At 54.1% G+C, this 26561-nt stretch overlaps 1 protein-coding gene across 4 annotated transcripts in view; it reads right to left on the bottom strand.

The window, feature by feature from the left end:
• ARHGAP26 (Rho GTPase activating protein 26) overlaps positions 1-26561 on the bottom strand; it is a 104368-nt gene that overhangs the window by 1447 nt on the left and 76360 nt on the right. For 2 of the 4 annotated variants that reach the window (XM_053991024.1, XM_053991028.1), the window contains 4 exons: positions 25512-25650; positions 21204-21357; positions 3671-3781; positions 1597-1688 (listed from right to left, as the gene is read on the bottom strand). In XM_053991024.1, the coding sequence (XP_053846999.1) occupies positions 1597-1688; positions 3671-3781; positions 21204-21357; positions 25512-25650 (496 nt within the window). Of the gene's footprint in view, positions 1-1596; positions 1689-3670; positions 3782-4895; positions 6726-21203; positions 21358-25511; positions 25651-26561 lie in introns of those variants that run through there. The other 2 variants (XM_053991025.1, XM_053991026.1) reach the window with 2 other exon arrangements.

Here is a 26561-nt window from a genome sequence, read left to right as displayed (position 1 = left end):
AGATGACCTTCAAGGTCCCTTCTGACCCAAACCACTCCATGGTTCTGTGAACGCACCGCGGGGCTCAGGCAGCTGAAGTGCTCTGTCCCTGCCTGCTCCCCGTGGGACTCCTTGGCCTTTCCTTCACCAAGTGAGCTGCAGGCTCCAAATACTCCCTGGGGCTGCTGGGCTGAGGGAAGTGGAGCATTTGGGATAAAAACAGGGGCTCAAAACTTCCTCCAGATTTGAGCTAAGATCTCTTGGAAGTTGGAGAGAACGTGGTTAACTCTGTCACATGGTAACTCTGCACATCCCGGCTTGCCCTGGGAGGGAAATTGCATTAGGGAACAATCCCAGTGGGAAAGCAAACCCTGCAACCTGATTGTGTGCAACCAGAAACCTGATCAGTCCTCAAAGGCCTTTCTTTATTCAATCAACTCCCAAAAATTTGCTGATTCTGCAGGAGCCAGGCCAGGGTTACGCCTGCAGGCAGAGGAATATCCCCCCTCCCACAATAATGGTGGGAAGCCCGTGTTCCAGAGCTCCTGAGGCTCCTGTGACTCCGCAGGTCTGGCCTCACTCCCTCACTCCGTGCCTGGGGTCAGTGGAACTGGAGCTCCCAAACGTGGGTGCTGCTCCCTGTGGGCAGCAGCAGCCCCAAAGCCCAGCGGGATCAAGCTGCTGCTCAGCCACGTGCAGCCTCGCAGAAGCTCAAAGTCAAACTGGAACCTGGCTCCAAGTATTGCCAAGACCCCTTTGCCTTCACTGGGGTTTGAAAAGCCCCTTGATCACAGCAAGGCTCCCACCAAGCCAGGCTGGTTCTACCTCAGGTCCTGCAGCCAACGTGAGCCCCGGCTGTGCTGCTGAGTAACTGGAACACGCTGTGTACTTTTCCCCCTGAATAATCCATTGATTTTTATCAGCAAACATAATGTATTTAATTCAAACTTGTTCCCCTCCTAGCTGCTCTGATTCCCACAGGCCCTCAGAGGGGAGACCATATTTATTTATAAGATGACTATGGAGCTGCTTCAGAGAAGGATTGTCTTTAATTCACATGTATTCATTCTCCTCCCCTTTCTGCTGTATTCGCCTCTATATCCCAGGGCAAAAACAGTGCATGTGGTAGCAGCTTCCCAAATGACAATGCTTAACATTTAAAAGCCAAGAATGACTTGGAAAGGAGTAAAAAGTCTTCTCGTTACACTGGGATTGTAGCTAAGCCAGAGCTGCTCAGTTCCATGGGGCACAAACTCTTGGTGCAGGAAACACCAACTCTGTGTTCATTAGCGCGGTCTGAGTGAGCAAAGCCCACCTTGCTCCAGCGCTCCTATCCAGAGGGAAAAAGCACACGTGGCTTTCCCATCTCCTGCACAAAACATTACAGCAGCTACCCAGAGCATTTCTGGTGCTGACACCCAGAATCTGATCTCCCCTTCACAGAAGAACTCTGGCTTATGGCAAACGCCGGGGCAGGCACGGCTCACCAGGGTCTCCCTTGGGCTCAGGGGAGGGGTCCGGAGCCCCGGGAGGGCCGTGGAGCCCCCGGGGTGTGCAGCCCCCCTGGGACACGCTGGGAACATGGCTGGCCATGCCCTGGAGGAGCCTGGCACTCACCGTTGTCGAAGACGGTGCCGGCCGTGAAGGAGAGCTCGGAGTCGTGCTCGGCTTTGCAGGCGTAGAGCGCGCGCGCCTTGCGCAGCGGGGAGCTGCAAGAGAGGGCACGGGTGGGCACAGAGGGCACACACACACACAGAGCACAGCACAGCACAGCACAGCAGAGCAGAGCAGAGCACAGCACAGCCCTCACGGCGCTGTGCAACCGCGCTGGGGCTCTGCTGCTCTGCCACGCTGCCCAGGAGGGAGGGAGGCACCAGCAGAGGCTGAAGGCTCTCGGGGATGAGCCCCATTTCACCCCAGTGCAAATCCCAGTCTGAGCCCAGCTGGCACCGCCTGGACTGGAGCCCACACTGGTGCCCAAACAGCACCAGCCCAACCCAGGGGTCTCCACAACAGCCCCAGGCTCTAGGCTGGAGCTGGAATGCTCAGTGTCTCAGGGGCCACCACTGACCAGAGGCTGGGACACAGCAAAGGTGGCAGCAAGTGCTGGCAGTGACCCACTGCCACTGGCCCCGCTCTGCCAAACCCATCCAAGTGCAGCTGCAACCACAAGGAAAATTTCACAAGGAAGAATTAGCATTTAGGGAAGGTTATTTCAAAACAGAAAGACAAGCAGGTCCATGAAGAATTTGCTGCACTTCTTTAGAGCCTGTACCTGAAGGTAAAAAAGATTTAAAAGCCATTAGATTTTGCTGGAAGTGTCAGCGTGCCCACGCTGCAGGGGAGGGAATTGGAGCAGGGAGAGCCAGGAATGGAGCAAACTGCTGGCAGAGAGCAGAAAATGAGGGACCTCAGGGCTCCTCAGGCACAGCACAGGCACACAGAGCTGTCCCTGCACCTGGAATCCCCACCCATCCTTCCCAGCTTTGGGCTGGAGCAGGGCTGGTGGAAAGCTGTGACACTGCCAGGCTGCAGTGACAGTGACAGTGACAGTGCCAGCCCAGCCAGGCCCTGGCATTCGAGCAGCTGGACACATCCAGCACTGCTCTCAGCTGTGACATGGCCAAGGGAAGTGATGAAGTGCCCCCAGGAGCTGCTGGGGTGGGGAACAAGGTGTCACCCTTCTCAGACCAGTGCTTTTACCAATCTTTATCTTTCCGAGCACTTGAAGTTCCCCTGAGATCCTCGGATGAGCCCAGGGAAGCAGCAACGCTTCATGGCAAGAGCAGCTCCCCTCCACACCCAACTCCAAACCTGGGAGCTGGGAATGGCTTTGGCTTTGCTGCAAAGAGAGCCCCAAAGTGGAGATCTCTCTTCTCCAAATTCCAGGTGCCTGACACGAGCAGCTCCCAAACACTTAAAAACCAGGATGGGCAAACAATCCTCCCACTCCAGAGGGTCCTTCACTGCCGGGGAGGCACCGCTCATGCGGAGTGCTTGAGACCATCAGGTGGAAAACAAAAGGAATTTTCAGGCTCACTGTGCACTCAGGGCACGATGGCATCGCTGGTGCCAAGGCCACGGGACCCTGGGCAGCGCTGCTCTGGTGCCAGGCACCCCAGGGCACAGAGGGACCCCACGGGGCTGGCACACAGCTCAGCCTGACCCGCTGCTCCGGGACTTGCTGGGAATCCTGTGCTGGCTCCTGTGCAGCTTCCAGGAAGGGTTTGCTCCAGCAATGCCCAAGGACCTTCAGGTGGGCACAGAGCAGCCTGTGCTACCCCGTGCCCATCACCCTGCTGGGATCCCAGACGAGGCCGTGGCCAGAAAACCAGGGTGGCAGAGCTCTCCAAAGGCTCTTTACTCCTCGCAGTACACTTCTTACCTGCTGCAGAGCAGAGCAAAGCCAGCACAGCGCTGAGCTGAGCTGAGCTGAGCCCAGCAGTGACACCCAGCACAGCTCCTGCTCCCCTCACCCGGGGGCTGCGGGCTCCAGCCGGGGCTCGGGGTGCTCCGAGGGGCTCTCCTGGGGCAGGGGGGTTTGAAAGCTCCCCTCTTGCTGAGTGCAGACAGCGGCGTTGGGAGGGCTCGAGCAGGATGCCAAGGGAAAGGGAAGTGAAGTGGAGGAAACCGGGGAAATTCAACAGAAATAGCAAAAGCAACAAAAAGCCAAGCGAATTGTGCAACAGACCTGATGGGGGATGAGTCGCTGGACGTAGAGGAGGTGGGCATAGGACTTGATGGCGCAGAGAACATGGGCCAGGACGGTGAGAGGGGTGACGTTGGGCTTGGATTCTGAGGGCTGCAAGACACAACCATAGACCTTATCAACGTGCAACCACAGCAACAAACAGCAACCAAGAGACACAGAGACGACAGCCGACGACAGCGAGTGCCTTGGGAATATTCCGAGCGTGAGACACAGCTACAAAATGAAGTGCCAAGACCTTGGGAAGTGTTTCAAGGCTGGGTCTGCATTTGTCTGGACAACAAGAGCTGGATCTTCCAGTCAACCCCCACTCCACTGCCCCGTCCGTCGCACCTGGCACCCCGTGTGCCCAGGGTCTGCGCTGCAGCACGGCCACTTACCTGCCTCGTGCTTCCCCCAGAGCTCCCAGAAATAGCTGCTGGTATTTCTGGATGTTAATGATGCCTGCGAGCAGCCTCCAGCCCCTCGGTCTGTCACTTGTGGTGCTCATCCATCCAGTGTATAAAAATGTCATTATTTTGTTTCCCATGTTTCACATCCCTTTTTCCCCTTGTGCTGATTCCTGAAGCCACAGCTGTCAAATGGAGCTGAATCAAGTTACTAAGCTGGAAGTTTTTGGGTCCTTCCAAACGGTTCGATTCAGGTCACTCTCAAGTTCACCAAAAAGCAATTATTGTACTAAAATACCAGTTTGATTAATTTACTGCTTCTCTGCTTAGCACTCATTGGTATTCCCTACCCAATTCAGATTAGAAACTCCATCCCTGATAAAACACGAGAAATCTCTCTCCACACTGCAAATGCCTCTGTAAAAACAAGAAGTTTTGTAAAAGCATCATGACTTATGTTCTCTCTTTGAGAGAGGGACAGTACCTCTGATCACACAGGTGTGATGAGGTGGGGACAGGGCACTCCCCCAGGACATCCTTATCCCTCAGCTGGGGCCTCCTGGGGTAGAGGGAAGGGATTCAGGGAATAGAGGCTCCAGAACCTGTGGGGAACCTCAGCCCTGCAGGAGTTCAGACCAGCGTTTAACCTTCCCCAGTGTCCTCTGGCTGCCACCACGGGGGGATATTTATGACATGGATGCTTTCCCCTTGGAAATTGGACCATCTCTGCTGAAGGCCAAACTCTTGGCTTGACTCCTTGCAGAAGCTGTGTCACTGGATTCAAGAGACACTGATTAATTCCCTCTGAAATTACAGGCAACACCTTTATTATGTCAGAAGATTACACACATAAATAAATGGATACAGCAGTGAGTGCAGCATGACTTCACCAGAGGCTTGGAAAACAGGGAATGCTGTCAGGCAGGCTATCAACAGGGTCCTCAAAATGTTCTGCTAATAATCATCACTATTTAAAAACAATCCTTTGGCATTTCTATCATCAAAACTGTCTATCTTTTGAAAAATGAGTTTTCCTGAGTCTTTACCAAACCTGACAGCCATTGGTACTCACCAGATACTCCATCTATCCCCACCCCCAAACAGGAGGTGCTACCAAGGTCACCAGTCATCCCAAACTGCCAAAATTAACCCTTTAAGCACCAGTTCTTTCAAAGAGATGGCCTAGCAATTCCCTTCTCCAAGAGGAGCCTGGCCAAGGTGGGACTTGGAGGGGCAATGAGCTGGTGACCAAAATGTGGCTGAGCCTCTCCTGCTGAGAGTGGCCACAAGCACCCACCAGCCCTCCCAGCACTGTGGCTGTGGGCAGCAGGCTCGAGGTGCAAGAGGCCATGGCACGGGTGTGCCAGCATGGGATGGCCACTGGGACATGGCACGGGTGTGCCAGTGATGGGATGGCCACTGGGACATGGCACGGGTGTGCCAGTGATGGGATGGCCACTGGGACACAGCACTGGGTGTGCCAGCATGGTTTGGCCACTGGGACATGGCACGGGTGTGCCAGTGATGGGATGGCCACTGGGACATGGCACGGGTGTGCCAGCATGGGATGGCCACTGGGACATGGCACGGGTGTGCCAACATGGGATGGCCACTGGGACATGGCACTGGGTGTGCCAGCATGGTTTGGCCACTGGGACATGGCACGGGTGTGCCAGCATGGGATGGCCACTGGGACATGGCACTGGGTGTGCCAGCATGGGATGGCCACTGGGACATGGCACGGGTGTGCCAGCATGGGATGGCCACCGTGTCTGCCACCAACCCTGGCCCTCTCCACTGCACGAAGGAAGGAAAATCCAGTGGCACAGGGCTCCAGGACCAGAAATTGCTACTGCACTTTTTGAGATGAAATCATGGCAAAAGAATGCAGCTCTCATTTTTCCTCAAGGCGCTGTCATCGCTCCACAACTGCGCGCCCGCTCCGCTCGTGACAGCGGGGAATGCAACCAGCAGGAGCTCAGAGTTATCAGGGAAAGAAGCCTGAAAAAACCAACACTTGGGCCAGCCTCTGCCTAAGAAGTTACCACTAATTTGGAGCAGGATTTTGGTGTCTTTGGATCCTTGGTGTCACAAAAAACACTCAGCAAACCCATGGCTCACTAATGCCAGTGTGTGCCTTGGGGTGTGCAGAGCACCCCGGGCCCATCAGGTGCTCACAGAGGAGATGAACACGGTCCTACGGTGACTGAGCTGCTCTGCAAGTCCTTCCAGAACATTTCCTCAGGAAGAAGCCATGGATAGCTCAGGACTCACCTGAGCTGCTGCCCAGCACCGACAGACCCTGGGGTATGATGGGTATGAAGGGTTCATCTCCCTCCCATGAAATACAGGTATTTATTTTCGAGCTGCTGCTTGAGTTTCACCTTCCTGAGCTTATGTGACTGCCAGACCCAAGTCCTGCCTTGCTGGAGGTGTCAGTGCACACGAGGGAATGGGCTATCCCAAGGTCTCTGGAGTTTTGGAAAGCAGTTTTCTTGTAGGATCCAATTTCCTTTGCTTCTCACAAAAAGAGCAGAGGTGGTGAGAGGCTGAGGGGAAGTTCTGGCTGCTGCCTGCAGGCAGCAAATGTCAGCTGGACGTTTTTTTTTCCTTCTTCTTACTCGGGAGGGCTTTGCGAGGGGCTCTTCCTGTTGGGTGCACAGTGGAAACAAAACAGAGAAAACGACTAAGAACCAAAACCATCAGAAGCAGGAAACAAAGAAATGGCTCAAATTAGAGTCTTCCAAGGTGAGAATGGGCCTTTCCCCAGCAGAAGCAGCTGGGGGAACTCCATGAGTAGCCCAAGGCATCCTGAGGCTCTTGCCCTTCCTGCTGGTCCGGCTGGGCCTCGGAAGCAGTGGCTGTGATCCCACAGGGAGGGAGCACGGGCAGGGCAAGGAGGGCACTGTGCCACAGCACCTGCAGGGGCACCTGCACCTTCCATTCCATGTGTCCCTCTGGCAATCCCACTCTTCTAGCAAACACAGTACTTGGAAATGAATTTAGGAGCCAAATCCTCCTCCCTGCTTCCCGTGCCGGCCGTACACGCTGCCTTTCCCATGCAGATGTTTAGTTTGCTGCCCGAACACGTGAAAACAAAGCAGTAACTCTTGTTTCAAGACTCTGCTGGAGTTGCTGGAACTAAAAAAATTCTCTTGTGATCCCTTCTCCTAAGCTGCCTCTTTCATTCCTCTTCCTCAGCCCAGGCTGCCCCTGGCGCTCCTCACGCGGCGCAGGCCCCCAGGCAGGTGCAGCTCTCAGAGCCCCTCTCAGCAGGTCTCCAGACAACTTCTGCTGCTTTCATCTCCTGGCTGAGAGGACATCGGTTCCACTTCAAACATGTTTACAACTTGTTTATTTTTGTGGAACTCGGGGCTATTTCTGCCACAGAACATCTCACAGCTACGGACGGGCAGAGCCCACTGATGCATTCCAGCCCTTTCATGAAATCACCTCAAGAATAAACAACAATATTCCCATTCTGACATGATCAGTACCTGACTGCAGTAAAACACATCAAGGACCACCCAGCCCTTTGCTCCCTGATCTATTCCTATAGAACAAAGCTGCAGAACATAAGGTTCTTCTCAAAGGAAACAAGAAAAAAGAGAACTATAGCTTTATGTAATGCCAGAGCACTTCAGCTCTGCTGAAACAAGAACAAGACTGCAGCTCACCAGCAGCCATGGCTGTTGCCTAAATGAAATGGAAGGCAGCCTGGGTTTGAGAAGCTCATGGAGCTCAGCAGTGCAGCAGGTCCTAGCAAAGCTTGGAGTGATGGATGGGCTCTAGGAAGCAGCTCCTGGGCACTGGCAGAAGCACCCCACACCTGACCACCAGCTCACAGGGCTCCAGGCTGGCAGGGCTCTTCCTGTGCTTGGTGTTTTAATGCAAGAAAAATGATGTTAAACTCTCTGCAGTGTTACTCTCTCAGGAGTAATGTTGCTGCATGCTCATTTGGGTGGAAAAAATTAAAGAAATTTAAAGAAATAAGCAGCTAGAATGGTCTGTGGTCAGCATCACTTGACCAAACTGGTCCAAAAAAATCTCAAATTCTTCAGTACAGACCTTCCCCACATCTCCATTTACCAGTTCCCCATCTCCATCAGCACAGATTTCAGAATCTTCTTTCCAACAACACGGACGTGTCCCTCTGTAATCCCGATGACACCCAGCACATGGGTTTGTCTTGTCACTTTGCTGCTTGGCTGATTTCCCACGTGTGGGAATATTTCCCTGCTTTAGTCATTTCACCAACCATGCAAAAGCTTTTCCACTGGAAGGAGAGAGAGCCCGGGATGAGTTCTGGCTCTGGGGAGGAGCGCTGGAGCTGCTGTCCCACATTCCCGTTTCCAGGCGCAGACGGATGGTGCTCCATGGCACACAGGGAGGAGGTGGCAGGTATGGAATTCTGGCACGGAGCTCAGAGCCAGAGCTGGAGACAGTGAGGGAGTAAGCAGAGAGTCAGCAGTGGGAGAGTTCTCAGCGTGAGCAAGCGCTGCAGGCACTGCAGGAAGGAAGCTGCAGGACCAGCCTGCTGCCAGCACAGGTGGCCTCCCGCCAGGTGAGCTCCAGGTGATGGGACATCGTGCCATCTGAACAGGGAGCAGCATTTCAGTGACAGCTGCACGACTTGTTTGAAACAGAGAATTCCCAGGATCACCAGGGACTGCTCTCACACAGCCCCAGCACTGGGACAGGCAGGGGGAGATGGGGCAGGGCAGGGAATGGAGGCGGCCACGGCTCCACACGAACCAGCCTGGACAGGACACAGAGGCACAGAATGGCCTGGCCTGGAAGGGACCCCTCCAGTGCCACCCCAACCTCCCACTGTCCCAGGCTGCTCCAAGCCCTGCCCAGCCTGGCCTTGGGCACTCACAGGGACCCAGGGGCAGCCAGAGCTGCTCTGGGCACCCTGTGCCAGGGCCTGCCCACCCTGCCAGGAAGGATTTCTTCCCAGTATCTCACTCCACCTTTTGCTCAGCAGCTGCATTTTCTGCTCCATCAATACCCCTGTCCCTCTTGCTCTCTGCCCAAAAGGCTCTCAGCAGACTCAAAATCAGGCTGGAGGGTTTTATGTTGAACCAAATGCTTTCAAACTGTGTTAAAGCTCTCAATTATTAATAGAAAAGTTGTAATGTGGCAGCAGGGAGCCAAAGCAGCAGTTTAGGAGGGAAGTGTTGGTAAATCAGGAGCCAGTGTCTTAGTCATGGCTTCTCCATCGTGCCACAGCTTCTAACACGAGATAATGCTGCAAGGCTGGGTGCATTAGTCACCAACAAATTGTTTGCAATTAAGCAGAACTCAACAGCCCTCCAGAAATCTCACTCCTCTCTGGCATTCAATGCACTGCTATCTTACATCCCCCTGAAAAGAAAACTCTCCCATCTGCCACCCCAACAACCATATGGGATGCTTGAGAAATGAAGGAAATTAAAGTCCCTGTGGGATCACAGCTCCCAGCTCAGCTGTGGGGGGTTTGGGAGGATCAAATATTTGAGCTAAACACATCCTGTGCCCCAGGCAGCCCCAGGGCTCTGCCAGCCACCAGCAGCTAAACCTGAGCTTTGTGCTGAGGGAGGGTGACCTCCTTTTGGGAACTCGGAGCTGCAGGGAAGCTGAGGGATGCAGAGGGAGGCTGTCCTTGCTGCCAGCCACCATCAGCTGGCCCAGGGGAGGACAGCCCTGACCCCTGCCCACGGCTCCGCTGGCTCCAGCCCTGCAGCACCCACCCCGTGCTGCCCCAGCACCCCGGGAGCCTGGCTTTGGGTGCCAAGTGAGGGCACTGGGTCCCTATGCCCCCAAGCCAAGCCCTCCCCTGGCTGGCAGAGCTGTTCTGCTGCAGGAGCCCAGAGGGATGCCCGGGTGGCCCAAGGCAGGCATGGGGGAGCCCCTGCTCTGCCCCACGTACTCCCAGGGGGGGCAAACAGAGCTCTGCCAGCACCCAAAGGAGGGCACGGATTTCGGGATGGCAGCAGCAGCTCCCCCCAGGAGCTGGCACTGTCAGCTCTCCAAAGGGAGAGAGGCTCCTTTCACTTTTTAAGCTCTTTCTGGAAACCACCAGAACAGTTATTCCCCACTGTAAAAAATTCATTCCTGGCTAAGGAATATTCCCCACATAACTTGATAGGAGGCCACTTCCAGGCTCAGATCCTAACAGAAAACAAAGACAGTTCCTTTGAGCCTCATTAGCACCACGGGCCCAAACTCTCATTTTTTAGTGTGTAAATCTCCTCCCTGCAGCACCAGGAGCCAACACTGCCCACGGAGAGCACACGCAGTGGGAAAAACAATGGGGATTTCTTGGGCCTGAGACGGCGATTTAAGAACAATGGATGAGTAAAGCCACTGCAGAATAATTTCCTGCATTTTCTTGGTTTCCCTGATTCCGTTTTGTCCATCTGGCCTTGTGCTGCTTTGCTCTGCAGCATTCTGCAAACACCAGTTCCGAGAGCTGATCAGAGCATTTCACTGCAAACCACAACACTGAAACAATCCAACTCGATCATATTTATCAAAAAAAAAACCACCATGCTAGTTCTGTTCTTTCTTTTTCCATCTTTTTTTTTTTTTTTCACTTACAACTACCAAACTTTGTAATAACATTTTTGCTTCAGCAGCTCTAACCAGCTAAACTCTCCTCCTCCAGTCGCACAGCTGGGAGGTGTGAGCACCACAACCCTCCCACTTTACTGGCCCAGCCTCAATTCCTCTCTCTGCCATCAAGCTGGACATGCAGTCTTGGAGAACCCTTCCCAGTAATCAAATACAGCAAAGATTAAGACATTCAATTGACTTCTCTCTGGCTGGGTATTTTCCCACTTCTTACTCCGTGTGCTTTCCCAAATCTCCCTGTGCTGCACCCACTGCTGTGCTGCCCACCCAGCACTTCCAGCCCAACCTCCTGCTCGAGCAGGGGCTGGAAGGGACCTTGAAGCTCATCCAGTGCCACCCCTGCCATGGCAGGGACACCTCCCACTGTCCCAGGTGCTCCCAGCCCTGTCCAGCCTGGCCTTGGGCACTGCCAGGGATCCAGGGGCAGCCACAGCTGCTCTGGCACCTGTGCCAGGGCCTGCCCACCCTCACAGGGAAGGATTTCTTCCCAATATCCCATCCAACCCTGCCCCCTGGCAGTGGGCAGCCATTCCCACTGTCACTCCAGACCTTTCTCCAAAGTCCTTCTCCAATTCTCCTTCAAGCCCTGGCAGGGCTCTGAGCCCTCCCTGGAGCCTTCCCTTTGGCAGGTGAGCACCCCCAGCCTGGCTCCAGCCCCGGAGCACGTTTGTGGCAACAGAAGGGGATGAAGCTGCCCTGCTCCCCGGGCTCCCCCAGGGTCTGCAGCGAGCCCTGGGTGCTGTCTGGGGCAGGGAGCCATTCCCAGGGCCTCCCCTCCCTGTCCCCACGCCCCCTCAGCTCGGCACAGGCTGAAGCCACAGGGATTCTCCTCAGCTCCACAGCTGACACTCACGTGTTTCCAAGTGCTGGTGCAGCCAACGCCAAAAGATGGGTCAGTGCTCCTGTGTCCCTGCAGTTCCCTTCCCAGTGCCCAGCCAGGACACCTTCCCCGAGGATCCCTCACTCCCAGGCCTGGGGCACGGTGCCAGCACGTGGGGACAGGCAGGGGACTGGTGGCAGCTGTGGTGCTGCTGACAATGTCCCAGCTTAGCACTGCCCTGTCACCCGTGTCTGGTTACCCCCAGGTGAGGGGGAAGCGATGGCCTGACAGCTCCAGCTCATTTAGGAGATTAATTAGGCACAAGGATCTCCTTTCAGAGGAGACACGATGTCTCTATGAGCAGCAGCCCGGCTCCCCTCGGTCCCTTGGGGGGATCTGTCAGCCTTTTGCTGGGAAATGGGGTGGTGCAGGGGGGTGGTCCCCATCTGAACCCTGCTCACATCCCCTGTGCCAGCCCAGCTCCTTCCAGCACTGGCAGCTGGAGCTGCCAGGCCACGGGGCAGCTCGGGGATGCTTTCAGCACTCCCAGTGCTGTGTGGTGTGGCTGGAGCCGGGCACTGCCTCAAAAACACTCCAGAAGACTTTTACAAGGGAGAGTCTGGGCCACGTCCCTGGCTTTGAATTTGATCTCCCTGCAAAAAGAGCAACCAAAGAATGCACTTGGCCGTTTCTCTACTATATTTCACCTGAGGTGACATTTATAGGTGGCAGGAAGACCGAATGTACCATCCCTCTGCTTTCAGCAGGCTCAGTGAAAGGTTTGGCTGGGCTCACACTTGAGACTCTGCCCAAAGGAAACTCAGATGTTGACTGAGCAGAGGGGCTGGGAGTGGAGCTGGACGTGGGGGCTGAGCAGGCTGGGACCCCAAAGTCAAAGGGGGGAAGGCAGGCAGGGGAGGAGAAAGAGAAAAAGAGAGGCCTGGGCAGCAGGATGATGATCCTGAGCTCCACACAGCAGCTCAGCACACAGAGTGCCTGTGGCTGCCCCAGGGAAGGCTTTGGTGGAGCATCTTTGATTCCTGCATCCTTCCCCCCACAGTGACTGGGATGGATTTCAAATCCTGCTCCATTTGAAAGTAAAATTTCCATTAGCCAATATTTGTCTGAGGCAGTTTCTTTGAAGAAGATGCTGCCATGCAGCGATCTCCACACTAATTACAGGAATTAGGAAAGCAATGGAGTGCAAGATCTCTTTTTTTTTTTTTTTTCCAAGGCTTTCCAGAAAGCTGCCTCTTAAGCATCATGTGCTGCTGAAGTTTAAGGAGCATTTTTAGAACTCTTGCAAGGAAATCTAAATTAATTCAGCTTGTGAGAAGCACCCTTAGATGTTCTCAGAGCATCACCCAAATAGAACAGTGCTCTTCAAAGGCAGAAACATCTGAGGGGTCTCCTGAGGGGCAGCACTGGGAAAAGCTGTGGATGGTGGGAGTCAGGCTGCAGGAGCTGCGGGGTGGCCTGGAGTGCAGAGACTCTGAAGAGGCCGTTCATCTGTCCATCTGTCTGTCCATCTGTCTGTCCACCTGCAGCCACTCACACACCCCTGTGCCACCAGACCCCAGAGGAGCCCACGGGCAGGGCAAGGCAGAGGATCCAGAGCCTCATTGCTGCCGGGGAAGGAGCGATGGGCGCTGCTCCCCTTAGCAGAGGGCTCGGACAAATTACCTTTGTTTGAATGGATGAGGCTGGAGAAAGTGTTTTGACATGTGACCACTGGGTCACGTGGGGCTGGCCACAGGGCTGGAGACTCGTTTCATGAGAATATTTGGCTTCGCTTTCAAGTTCAAGTTGTGGAAAGTTTCTAGACCAAGAGCCCAGCGAACAGTGAAGGAGCTAAAGCCTTGCACAGCTGTTGTGCCAAACCCCAGGGCCCGTGGAGAGCCCACCCAGCAGGAAAACACATCCCACCTTTTCCCCCTGCGAGCCCAGAGCAGCACACGGGGATGCTGGGGCAGGCAGGACCCCACTGCTGGGGATTCTCCTGCCCAAACATCCCACCTCAAATGGAAATCCATCACCCTCTCTGCCCTCCCCAGACCGACCCCTGCTCCTGCGGCCCACAGGCATCGCTCCTTCCCACACATCTCCAAGTGCCTCATGGAAGGATACAGATGCTCAGGAAAGAAATCCTGGATTATTTAAGCACAACACGGGAAGGAATTCACAGAATCATTAAGGTTGGAAAAGACCTCCAGGATCATAAAGTTCAACCTTCTTTATGGAATCTGCACATATACATGTGTATATATAGATATATAGACATAAATTTAAAGGTTATATGGCCATCAGCAACTAAGCCTCAAGTATATTTATCTGTGGAGTCTACTGAGTTTGCTGCTTGTGTTTTCCATGAGCCAGGTTTAAGGACATTTGCCAGAGCCCTGAATCACTCTGGTTTATGGAGCTTTCTCACCACAGGCATGATCTAGGACTCCCAAGCTAAAACTGCTCTAAAAGAAACAAACACACAGACACCCTCACAACAGTCTGCACCAAAAAAAATATAAATAAATAAGTCACAGGATAGTTTGAATGTTATGTCATCTGGAACCAGCCAAACAGCACACTGGGAATTTTAGGAGCTTTTCTCAAGTAAGAGGACTGGGAGATAGGCGGGTTCTGTTCTAGCCTGGCAGCAGTCTCGACTCCTCCTGAGCACAAACCAACCCCTGTCTGAGGCACAGAAGATGCAAACCCTGAGCAGCCACACGAGGGGAGGGGAGGTAAAATAATCGAGTACCCTGACCCTGCCTGGAAGGCAACACTTCAAGCAGCAAAAGCCTGGGTTGGGGATCAGGGCTGGGGCCACCCAGTGCACATCTTGCACAGCTCCAGCCATCCCACTCTGCTGGAAGCACAGATACTGGGTGTAAAACGTCCTGTCCCAGCCTAGGACCACAGCTAGGTCTGCTCCTCTTAAAGAGCAATTTAGATAAGGCTGCTCTGGAGCTGCTCTGATTACAAGATTTTACCTAATCCCCCAAAAATGCCATTTATTGTTTGGCAGCCCGAAGATCCGCCCCTCGGGGCTGGCCTTGGCCATCCAAACCCAGATTAGGCAGAAGACCAGGATTTTGGGGTCTGAATGAGCTCTGAGTGGCTGCAGGGAGCAGATGGAGGGAGACACTTCCCCCCAGCCCCAGTTTCCAGCTGGGGCTCGCTGCAGCCACCCACGGGTGCCCAGCACACACTGGGTGTGCTCGGGGGTCAATCCCCCAAGGAAGGCAGCAGGGGACACAGCAGCAGAGGAGGTCCCCAGGGAGCCCCAGCCCTGCTCTGCTGGCCCCAACACGCCTCTCCCAGCTCTTGGCTTGCTCCAGAGCCGCGGTGGCTCCCGGCCAGGCGGCCACAATGCAGTGGAAGGAAGAAGAAACAGCTTTGTTTTGCCCAAAGCCTCGCAATTAATCAAGTTCCTATTTCCTCGCAGTTCCACGTTCCCCACCCCAAATGCACCAGCAGCTCCCAGCCATGGCAGAGCCCCCGCACCGAGCACAGGGTTTGCTTTGCAATTTCACCTGAGCAGAGAACCAGAAAATGAAATTAACGTGAAATAGGAACGTCTTTGCTACGGTGAGAACCACTCAGGGCCCTCAGGGGCCAGTGCAAGACGGGAGCCTCTGGAGCTCCTGGCAGCCCCAGCCCTGCCAGCACCATCCCCTGGCACCCCCTCTGGGCACCAGCTCTCCCACCCAGGAGGGACACGTGGAATCCCAGAGTCATTTAGGCTGGAAATGACCTCCAAGAGCATCAAGTCCATTCTGTGCCCCATCCCCACCTTGTCCCCAGCCCAGAGCACCGTGTGCCACCTCCAGCCCTTCCTTGGACACCTCCAGGGATGGGGATCCAAACCTCCCTGGGCAGTTCCAGTGCCTGAGCACCCTTTCCATGGAGAAACTCCTCCTCATCTGGACCCCTCTGAGCACAAGTCACTGTTTTTATAGTGACACACATCAAAACAAAACACCAGTGCATTTTCCTGGCCCTTTTCCAAATTAAAATGGGGCTGAATATCAGGGTGGGAGGAGAGCGGGTGAGAATCCAGGTTCCTCAGGGAACAGAAGCACTTGATTTATGAGTAGATTTCTTAAACAGAAGTCCCAGAGATGCCATTTCAGAGGGACATTCCCAAAGTGGCTGCTGGGAAGGCAGGATGAGGGTGGGACCCGCTCCTGCGCCTCTGCACCTCTAATTGCCATTATTCTTCAGGAATATAAACAACAGGAGCCACCGAGCAGAGAGCCATGAAAGCTCAACAGAACAAGGGCCTGGGAGCACAGGGACAGGAACTGGAGGTCAGGCAGGCTAAGGGCTCATTTCTGGCTCACCACAGCCCCTCTGATGAGGGCACATGGGCAGGCACAGCCTGGTCTCTCCTGCAGCTCTGCCCAGCTCCCCAGGAGCTTCTGCTTTCATGTGTCCCAGCTGATAATTGTCAAAGTTACCTGCATTTTTAAGAGGCCATTTTTCCAAAGAAATCCTACCCTGTCCTGTTTGATCCATTGCCCCATCCCTGGCAGTGCCCAAGGCCGGGCTGGACAGGGCTTGGAGCAACCTGGGACAGTGGAAGGTGTCCCTGCCCATGGGATGGAGGAGCTTGAAGGCCACACAAAGCAGCGTGTGGTTCCACGGCTCTGGGATGCTGCACTTGGATTTGGGATGGTGAGGGCCCTCAGAGCAGAGCACAGGAACAGAGCAATGGGAGGAAGGTGCAGCATCACCCCAGTCCCACAGCTCTGGTGTGCTGTCCCCTGTCCCCCTGCCCCACAGCTCCCTCCCAGCCACTTGGAGAAGTCCCTGATGGAGACAGTAATAGTTGAAATTTCTCTCATTTTCAGGCACGGAAAGAGGAATGTTCAATTTTAACTGGGATGCCTAATGAAGATTTATTTATGTGGGAATAACCACTCTTCCTTGGAGCAACTGGGTTATTTTTTCATGACCACTAGACCTTAGATCTGCTCCTCATTTCTTTCCATACCCACAGAGGGCAAGAAATAGCCATACTTGGTCAGTGAGAAAATGAAATTAAATGCAAATAGACATGTACTGACTAAATCTGAGTTTCCCAAGGTTATTATTTCTCTAAATGCCAAGTCCCTGGGGTGAAGGAGGGGCAGCATCAGCCTGGGCTAGGGTTGGCAGTGTGGGGGCTCAGCCTGGCCCGTGGCCCCATCTACCTGTGCCCTGGGCCTGAGGCTGAGGATGGGCACAGGGAACACTGGCAGGCCTGGAGGCAGGGATGAACACGGGGAGGATGTTAAACTGGTTCTGTCTCCCTGGCTGGAACCACCCAGTGCCACCCCTGCCATGGCAGGGACAGCTTCCACTGTCCCAGGTGGCTCCAAGCCCTGTCCAGCCTGGCCTTGGAAATTCTCAGGAAGGAGGCAGCCACAGCTGCTCTGGGCACCTCCCCACCCTGCCAGGGAACAATTCCTCCCCAGTATCCCATCTATCCCTGCCCTATCAGTGTGAAGCCATTCCCTTGTCCTTGCCCTACCTCAGCTTTAGCATCTCTGCTAAAGCACAGTGCTTTCTGCTTCATGCTTGGCTGGTTTCTAAGGAAGATGCTTTCTGCAGGGGCAGCATAAAGACACCCAACAGGACATACAAACCAACGGGACACAGAAACCTGGGACACAGAAAGCCAGCACTGCTTTGGACACCATCCCTGCCCACGGCCTGGTGGCCCCGGTGCCCGGGCAGCTGCAGCCACAGCGAGAGCTCCTGGCACGGAGCACCTGTACAGCAGTCCTGCTGACTCACCCAGTACAACTCCTGCCCAGAGCAGTTCTTCCATAAAAATAAACCCAGCCCTAATAAATAAATGCATTCCCATCGTAAAAGCCCGACTCGTAGCTGGGAAGGAAGAGCCTGAGCCCAGCAGCAAAAAAAAATTCCCTCTGGATTGGAGACTCTGGTCTGTGCTCCAGGGAAAGCACATCAGAAGGAGCCCATTTCCCTGGGGAGGGGGACAGGGGGACCAGCACTGAGGTGGAGGGACCCCAGCCCCAGCACAGCCACTGCTGTAGCAGCTGGGAAGGAGCGACACTCGCTCACGAGGGGGATTTAGGAATTGGCACAGCTCCTGGCAGAGCAGACCTGGGGGATACACGAGCATTTAGCAGGGAGCCAAGGGCTTTTGTAAACAGAAGCTCAAACAAACATCTCTCATTTCACAGATGGTGCTCACAATTTACAGCTGGCACATTTAAAGGCCACCTTGGACACATCGGTGCTCACAGCCTCAAATGGGACACAAGAAACGCCCCGGGCCTGCAGGACTCAATATTTGCACTCCAAGGAGCCTCCTGCTGAAATCCACAGGAGGTATTCCCACAGGAATATCATTAGGACTACTTGTAGGATCGAAGAACATCAGAATGACCCAACTCCTTTCCCTGCAGCTTCCCAGTTTGGGCGAGCACAGGCTCCCAATGGGCTCGTGGGGGCTGCCAGGAGACAGCCCCTCCTGAGCAGCTCCCCAGCACAGCGGCCCTGCTCCACAGCTAAAAATGACAGAAAATTGTGGGGAACACAAGAAAACACCCCAAAGTCCTGAAGCAGAGCTCAGGGATAGGTGTCACAGGGCCAGCAGAGGATTTGGCAGTGTTTGAAGGAGCACAAACCCCAAGGCACCTCCAGACCCTGCCATGGCCACGATCCTAACTGTGGGCAGGTGATTCCAGGGGAGCTCCAGAACCCCGGCACAGCAGCACCACTGCCCCAGCCCGGGGCAGAGTGTGTGGCTGCCCGAGGCTGCCTGCAAAGGCCACATTTCTCAGCTGCCTGGACAAACAGAAGTGTCTTTATGGAGACATTATTTGGGCAGCCCCGCGGAGCAGCGGGATGGAGCCGCCGGACACTGGCACCATTCACACCCTGCCCCAGCCCAGCCTGCAGCCACAGGGCAGGGCTGGGGACAGACCCACTGCTGGCAGCCCTCCTTACCCTCCTCATCCTCACCACTGCAAACCCCATCCCACCAAGGGCAGAACCCTACGGAGCTCTCAAAACCACTCCTGGGCAAGCAGGAGTGACAGCCTCATGCACTTAGAATAAAATCTAGTTATCTGCTTAATTTCTCATTGAAAGATTGAATTAAAGATATTTGATTTAAATATTTGGGGTCACAGAGAATATTTGCCCTGTGGCACTAGCCCCCTCAGGATCCATATTTCAAATTGAAGCTCAACATAGACCAAAACCCTGTATGATCCTGCACGTGCTCAACTTGTGGAAAAGCACCAAATGCCACCAGCACTGTCAGGGGCACGAGCTGCCAGTGCTGTCCTGCTCAGCCCTGTTCCACCTGGCAGGACTAAAGGCTCTGTAACTGGCACAAGCACCTGGTTCAGTGCCAGCCTGCTCACCTAATCCCTTGGGAACAGCACGGTGCCCCCGCTCCCCAGAGCCTCACACAGCTTTAACCGAGTTATTCTGCTGAATTCCTCTGTAACTCCCGTTAAGAAAGAAATCGTTAGGAAGAGGCAACTCTTGGAATCTGAAAAACTGTGAATTTGGCAACCAGTCCTTGTAAGGACCGGCTCACAAACCTCATTCTGTGATAAGGCACACCATTTTTTTTCCCCCTTGAAGGATAAACTAAAGCCGTCCTGTTGGGGAATGGGATGTGACTGACTCCAGAGCTTCAACCAGGCACGAGAGAGAGAAGCATCTTCACTCTGTATGCACCATATGTAGAGCACAGCCTTGATTTGGAGGTGTCCTACCTTTGGGTGGTCTGTCCTGCCCCCATGGCTCTCCTGGGCTGGGCATCCTGACCCTGCTCCCGGGCACACCGAGGAGAGGCTGCTGTGGGGCTGCTGCAGCTCAGCGGATAGTGGCAGGAGGAGGATGATGGAAGCAGAGCAGATGGTGAAGCTGGATGAAGCCTGTGTCTGTTCCACACTTACCTTCCTGCCTGGGAGAGCCCAGCAGCGCCTGGAGCCATCCTGAATGCCGGAGTGAGAGCTGCTCCTCAAACCCCAAACCCCAAACCCAACCCAGCCAAGGCAACAGCTCACCACGTCCACAGCACCGGCCATGCCCGGCCCCACTGGCACCCAGCTACCCTGGCATGGCCTGCCTGCCCCCAGGGCACGGGGGTGCTTCAGGTGTGTGGGGACTGGGAGTGTCTGGGGCCGTGGGAGGGGTGGCAAGGATGTGTCCCTCTTCTGGGAGGGGTGACAAGGACGGTGTCCTGCACTGGGAGGGGTGACAAGGACAGTGTCCTGCACTGGGAGGGGTGACAAGGACAGTGTCCTGCTCTGGGAGGGGTGACAAGGACGGTGTCCTGCACTGGGAGGGGTGACAAGGACGGTGTCCTGCACTGGGAGGGGTGACAAGGATGGTGTCCTGCACTGGGAGGGACAGTGTCCTGCTCTGGGAGGGGTGACAAGGACGGTGTCCTGCACTGGGAGGGGTGACAAGGACGGTGTCCTGCACTGAGAGGGGTGACAAGGACGGTGTCCCTGCACTGGGAGGGGTGACAAGGACGGTGTCCCTGCACTGGGAGGGGTGACAAGGACAGTGTCCCTGCTCTGGGAGGGGTGACAAGGACGGTGTCCTGCTCTGGGAGGGGTGACAAGGACGGTGTCCCTGCACTGGGAGGGGTGACAAGGACGGTGTCCTGCTCTGGGAGGGGTGACAAGGACGATGTCTCTGCTCTGGGAGGGGTGACAAGGACGGTGTCCCTGCTCTGGGAGGGGTGACAAGGACGGTGTCCTGCTCTGGGAGGGGTGACAAGGACGATGTCTCTGCTCTGGAAGGGGTGACAAGGACGATGTCTCTGCTCTGGGAGGGGTGACAAGGACGGTGTCCCTGCTCTGGGAGGGGTGACAAGGACAGTGTCCTGCACTGGGAGGGGTGACAAGGACGGTGTGCTGCACTGGGAGGGGTGACAAGGACGGTGTGCTGCACTGGGAGGGGTGACAAGGATGGTGTCCCTGCTCTGGGAGGGGTGACAAGGACGGTGTCCCTGCTCTGGGAGGGGTGACAAGGACGGTGTCCCTGCCGCCCATCCCGGGGATGCGCAGGGCGTGCCCGGAGCTCCGGGGAAATGGGTTTCATCTCCTGGAGATCTGAGCAGATCCTCACGTGGTGGGGAGGGGAGCTTCTGTGGGAAAATGCTGCGGGGCTGGCCGGGCCCGGCAGGAAGGAAATTCCCCCAGCGGAGCCGCCATCGCCAGGGCTCCACCGCGGCAAGTTCAGGGACTTCAGAAATAACCCGGCCGTCCCCAGGGAGGCATTGCTAAGGTCACTATTTTTTCCCTTGAACTTTCCAGATGAAGGAAGCAATAGCAGAAGCAACAGCATAGATTTGGCCGGAGATCAACTGTACTGACAACAGTCACAGGATTGAACTCAGAAGAAAAGTCCTTTGTGCGTGTTGGAGTTATCACCAGATGGGCCGGGCAGCACTGGGGAGTTCTGCTCAAAAATATCCCACATGGGCAAAACCATCAGAGCTGGAACCCATGGCAGATGTAGCCCACAGTAACTAATTCCACTGCTTAGACCGAGTTACAAATGGAGGCAAATGTTTGGTGCCCGTTAAAAACTAAAATGTGAAATCGCATTCTTCAGCAGACTGCTGAAGTTGAGAATAACAAACCATCCCGATAAAGGATTAAGGATGGAGAGTCTATAAAACACTAATTACCATTGTACTTACAGGGAATTTGGCCTGTTGGGCTTAATTACTTCCAGTTCAAGATCACTCGAGTTCAGGCTGGGCTGGGGAGCACTGTTGGAGTTGAGGAAGCTGTTCACATTTGAAGAGACGACGGATTCCAGGCTCGAGTTGATGATGCTGTTCCTGTTCTCCTCTAAAAAACACCAAAGCCCAAGAATCATCAGCTGCCACTGCAGACAAAGTGAAGAGCAAATGGCTGTGAGGGCATTGAGCATTCCCAGGAAACCCTGTGCCAGTGCAAACAGGGACATCTCCCCAGAGCTCAGCTAGTTACAGACACATTATACATTAAACCACAAGAAATACCAGGTACTCGTCGGCTCTTTTGGGTTTCAGATGCTGATACATTTAAAAGAATGCCATTTTTAGTAGGAAAATACACACTTTTCTTAAGGTGTTAATATTTTACATTCCTGAAGGAGTGTAAAATATTCCAAAATGCCACAACCTGAAAGAAATGGAAATGTAAGCTATGTACAGGAATGGATTTGTGTGACTGAAATCAGCTCCCAAGGGACAGAGTGTTTGGGTGACAGAGTAGGACAACACCTTAGACCAGGAACAGGGCAGATCACCCAGCTGAAGTTGCTTCAGCCTCATATTTGACACCAGCTGCTGTTTCTCTTTCCTAGTCAGTTCTGAAGGGGGGAAAGGATGGGTCTCTGCTCTGTTTTGGCTCAGCTCTGCAGCAGTGGAGCAGAAGTTTGCCTTTGGATCAGGTCAGGAAGGGGATGTGCTGGGCATGGCCCAGTGCTGGGGGAGTGCTGCCCCTGCTCTGCTGACAGGCCAGGGCTTCTCCAAGGCCCCCATTTCCCTCCTTCAGGTCTGCTGAGAGATCTCCCCATTGTTTGTGTAACTCCAGCAGTGAGCACTGACAACATTGTGCATCTCAAAGAGCCACCACAGCCCAGGCCCCCTCCTCAGCTCTGCCAGGCCACCCAAAATCCCATTAACTCATTTCCAGGAGATGCCTTTGCCATTGGAGCAGTAATTGCAGTTGTGAGAAGCAATTAGCAACGCTGATGGCACAAGAGCAGCCCTGGGCAGAGAGCTGCTGCTTCTGGGATGCTGCTTTGCTGAAAGACAGGCACCAGCTGGAAAACATGGAGTCCTACTGCAAGGATATTTCTTTCCAAAATTATTTTTCCAGTGCACAATAACATGGTCAAACTAAAATCCAAAAGCATGTAGTGACAGGGAATCCTTGCTCTCAATCCCTTTAAATTCCACCTCTTTTTGAGTGAGGAGAATGTGCAATATTAATTTGTATCCTGTGCACATATAAAGGGGGGTAAAAGAGTGCAAGAGGAACTCCTGGGTTGTGTGAAAGGTTAATCCTGAGCACACAGCAGAAGGGAACTGCCTGCAAAACAGCCTGGCAGGAGCATTGTCTGGGGTGCTGGTGCAGCTCTGCCACCACTCCAAAGGGAAATGCCACATCAGCCAAAGGACTGTGGATGCCCAGAGCAGAGTCCAAGGCTCCTTGTCCTGCTCCTTCTCTGGAGCTGCTGCATTTCCCAGGTGCCTGGACAGAATCAGCACCTGCAGGGCAGCAGGACAGGGCTTGGTTTAGCTCAGGTTGAGCTTATCTTCCAGAGATGAGCCAAGCATGTGTGATGCTGATACACGTCAACGTGTTCCTGAAACTGGATTTCATTAATCCTCATCTGCAATGAGCCACCATGGGAACAAGCAGCACGGACATTTCTCTGTCCTCAGCTCTGTGAAAGCTCAACCCTCAGGGCACCAGCACCTTGGGATGAAAAAGATGATCCATGCAGAAGACAAAGAGGGAAAAGTGAAGAAAAGCAGAGTACTGACCTCCACAAACACTGACAGGCAGATAGCCAGCAGATGAAAAAATAAAGAAATTAAGCTAAGTACCTAAAACCCCCAAATCCCTCTGGTTTTGCATCTGCCAGAGCAAGTTTTAGGCAGCCCATGAGAGGCCACCTGTACACAGCTGGCCAAGTCCAAGGACTGCCTGTGCTGAGCCTGGCAGCCCCAAGGCCCTGAGGAGCTGACCTGAGCCCCCCAGAGTGTGGACACCAGCTCATTATTTGCAAACATCTTCTGCCCAAGGCTGAAGGCTGGGAATAAGCTCCATAAGCTGGGCAGCTCAGCGTGGATTGTCCCTCTAATCTCCACAGCAGCCACGTCCAAGAGCGAGCTGGAGCTCCTGTCAGCCACAGAACTGGAAGCGCCTCAGCTCAGGAGATGAATGGCAGAATCTGAAACTCCTGCTTCACTTTATTTCCTCCTCTTTAAAAGGCTGAAACTGTACTTTGCTTCATGCTTTTGAAAGCTCATGTGAAGGATTCTTCACTGGAAGATTTGATTTGGTCTTACAGCTACAAGAGCAGAGCTGCCCATCTGCTCAAGAGCATTTCCAGCACGCAGAGGAAAGAGCCTTTCACACCTTACCCAAACTTCCTATCTCTAGTGGGAAGTCAGGCAGGCAGAGCCACTGGAGCCTCCCCAGAGCCCTTGTCCCCAGGAACCCTGATAACTGATCCAGGGCACTTTGGTGACAGTGACCCCAGGGACCAGAGAGGGGATGACAAAAGAACTGATAAGGAACAAAATGGTGTTTGCTGTGTTGGTGACACTTGTGTCACAAGAGCTACTCCCAGGGTCAGATGTGGACAAAAATGTAAATGTTTAACAACAAAACAATCACTATAATCACAGATTAATCACAATTATCTAATCTCCTCCCTGTGTGTTGAATATTATAATTTTTGACTTAGACACAGCTTGGTATCATGAATGCTAGAAAACATTAGAAAGATATTAGACTTCAGTGAACAGATTACAAGTGATGGAAAATCCACCATCCCACTCCACTTCTTTTTATGTCAGACTGCTCCCAGTCTTCAAAAATGTGCACCCTGCTCCCATTTAGAACATTTCTAGCTTCAATTTCAACTTTCAATTTTTGTGGTGCTCAGTTGGGCTTGAGCTGCTGCCTTGTGCTTCACCCTGACTTCAGAGCCTTGCTCTGTCCGCAGACCAGTAAGAAAGGAAAGGAAGAAGAAAAGAAGAAGAAAGGAAACCTCACATATTTCTCGTGATGTGCAGCAGGGAAGGCAAATAAAACAGTAGTGGCTTCCCAAAGACACAGGAGGTTATAGACTGTCGGTAGGAACACCAAGAAAATGTTGCTTCAGCTGGGAATAAATAAATGCAGAAATGAAGAAATGAGCTCAGCTCCTGTCCCAGGCACGGGGAGGATGGCACACGGAGCCCAGAGAGCCTGGAGGCTGACAAGCCACTGCTTAGTTAGCAGCAAATAAATTACTGGGGCTGAAAGTTTTCAAAAGCGGCGTTTGATATTTGAGGCTTCACCGAGAGTCGTCCCACACCATTTCCAGAGCACGCTCTGGGGCCACCACTGCTTCCTCAAACCCACGCGGATCTTTCCGGCTCCCTCCGAAAGGAGAGCGCCTGGTAGTTAACAGTAACTCAATCAGACAAACCCACATGTTTTGAGAGTCAGCAAAGTCCACAGCAACCACTCTGTGCACCCTGGGGAGCTGGCTATCCCCAGCCCTCCCCTGCTCCTTGCTCCACTTGTGCTTGTCCTGCTCACCAGGAGATTCTCCTGCTTTTTTTACCAAACTGGGAGAGCTCCCTGTGTGCAGCTGCCTGGCTCCAGGAGCACGTGGGCAGGAAGAACCAGAGAGCTGGGAATGGGCTTTACTCTGTAACATGAAACAACAGCCTGAGCAGACACACTTCTGCCACCCCATGAGCAGGGCTGGGGCCTTGGCTCTTTCACCCAAATATCTGGAGCATCAATTAGTGACAGAAATGGAAAGATGAGCTCCGACATTTTTCAACTGCCATGGTACATAATCCTCAGGAAAATGCCGACCCTCCTGGCCGAGTTTTCCTGTCTGTAAAAGGCGAAGTGCCCGCGGGCATCCCGCAAGGGCCACCCTGTGGTAGCTGCCCTTGCCACAGGTGTGGCACCCGCGTCCCGGCAGCTGATGGAGCGATGACGGGCCCAGCAACATGAGAAGGGGACACGCAGGGGCCCGTCAGGTGGGGAGGGGACAGCAACACTTTATCCCGTGCTAAGGCAGCCTCGTGTCGAGCCCCGGCTAAGGGCTCGGATGCCAGGAGAGATTCCACTCCCCACCAACGCGACAGCGGAGGAAACCGAAGCCTGACGCTGTTAGGGAATCATCCCTTCCACTGACAGCAGGAAAGCTGCACAGGGAATGACAGCGTGTTAGGCACGACTGGGGCAAAGCTGGAGGGCTGGGAGGGCACTGCACTCACGCTTCTCGTTGGGCTGGGGCGTGTGGAAGAGCGTCAGCGGCCGCTCGCTGCACGAGGGAGGCTTCGACTCCGTGCTCTTCTTGCGGGATAACAGCAGCTGCGAGTTCGACGCCGGAGCCTCTGGCACCGTGTTAAATATCTGTTAAAAACAATAAACAAGTTGTTCTTTGGCATCACCCCGTGGAACAGGACGGCTGCCCACCTGCCTGGGCTGCACCGCTCCACAGCGCAGCCTCTGAGGAAGACATGCGCTCAACGGGGCAACGTTTTTGGGGACAGATTCCTAAATCCCACGTTCCCACCCTGGCTGCACTCCTCTTTTTTTTTCACCCAAGATGCACACTGCAAGCTGTGAAGAGCCCTGACTCTCTGGCACTCTGCTGGCTTTCTGGGGGTGCAGGTGATGCTGAGCAGCCCAGGCAGAGCAGCAGTGTCCCCCCCCGAGCCCCCCACTGCGTGACCCCGGCGCCCACGCTCCCACGGCTGCAGACCAGCTTGGGAAAGTCTTTGCAACTTCCAGCTACAGCTGTCAGAAAACTGAGTAATCGCATTTTTTCTCAAGGGGATGAAATTTTAAAACTGCACGAACCCAAAGGGCAGCAGCCTTGCTGGTTGCTGATCCTTGGTTATGGGCTGCTCCTTTTCTAGACCCCACAGGCTCAGAGAAGGGCGGTGACCCCTCCAGACCAGCTCTCTCAAAGTCTCTCTCTGTTGCTGAGAGTCCATTAAACCCATTCCTCGGGGTCTTTCCTGCTCCACCTGCCCCTGCCAGACAGAAAACTGGCAAGGCCAGGCTTTCCCAGCAAAAAAAGCACGTGTTGGCACTCAAGACAGAACTGGATGTGGACTTAGAGCCACTATGGCACCCCAGCCAGGGCAAGCTGGTTTCTACTTCTGCCTTCACTGCTGCCCAAATCCATTACTCCTTTCCAATCCAAACCAGACTAACAAAAGATCATAATCAGGGAACTGGCTGCATTTAGAAGAAAATGGTATTTTTTAGCACATGCAGCCAGGGAGGGATGGCCAGGACCTCGGCCCCACCGAGCC

Source organism: Vidua macroura, chromosome 15 (genome assembly GCF_024509145.1).
Source record: "Vidua macroura isolate BioBank_ID:100142 chromosome 15, ASM2450914v1, whole genome shotgun sequence".
Classification (NCBI taxonomy): domain Eukaryota; kingdom Metazoa; phylum Chordata; class Aves; order Passeriformes; family Viduidae; genus Vidua; species Vidua macroura.
The sequence above is the reverse complement of the archived record's forward strand: the minus strand, read 5'-3'. Positions and strand labels throughout refer to the sequence as shown.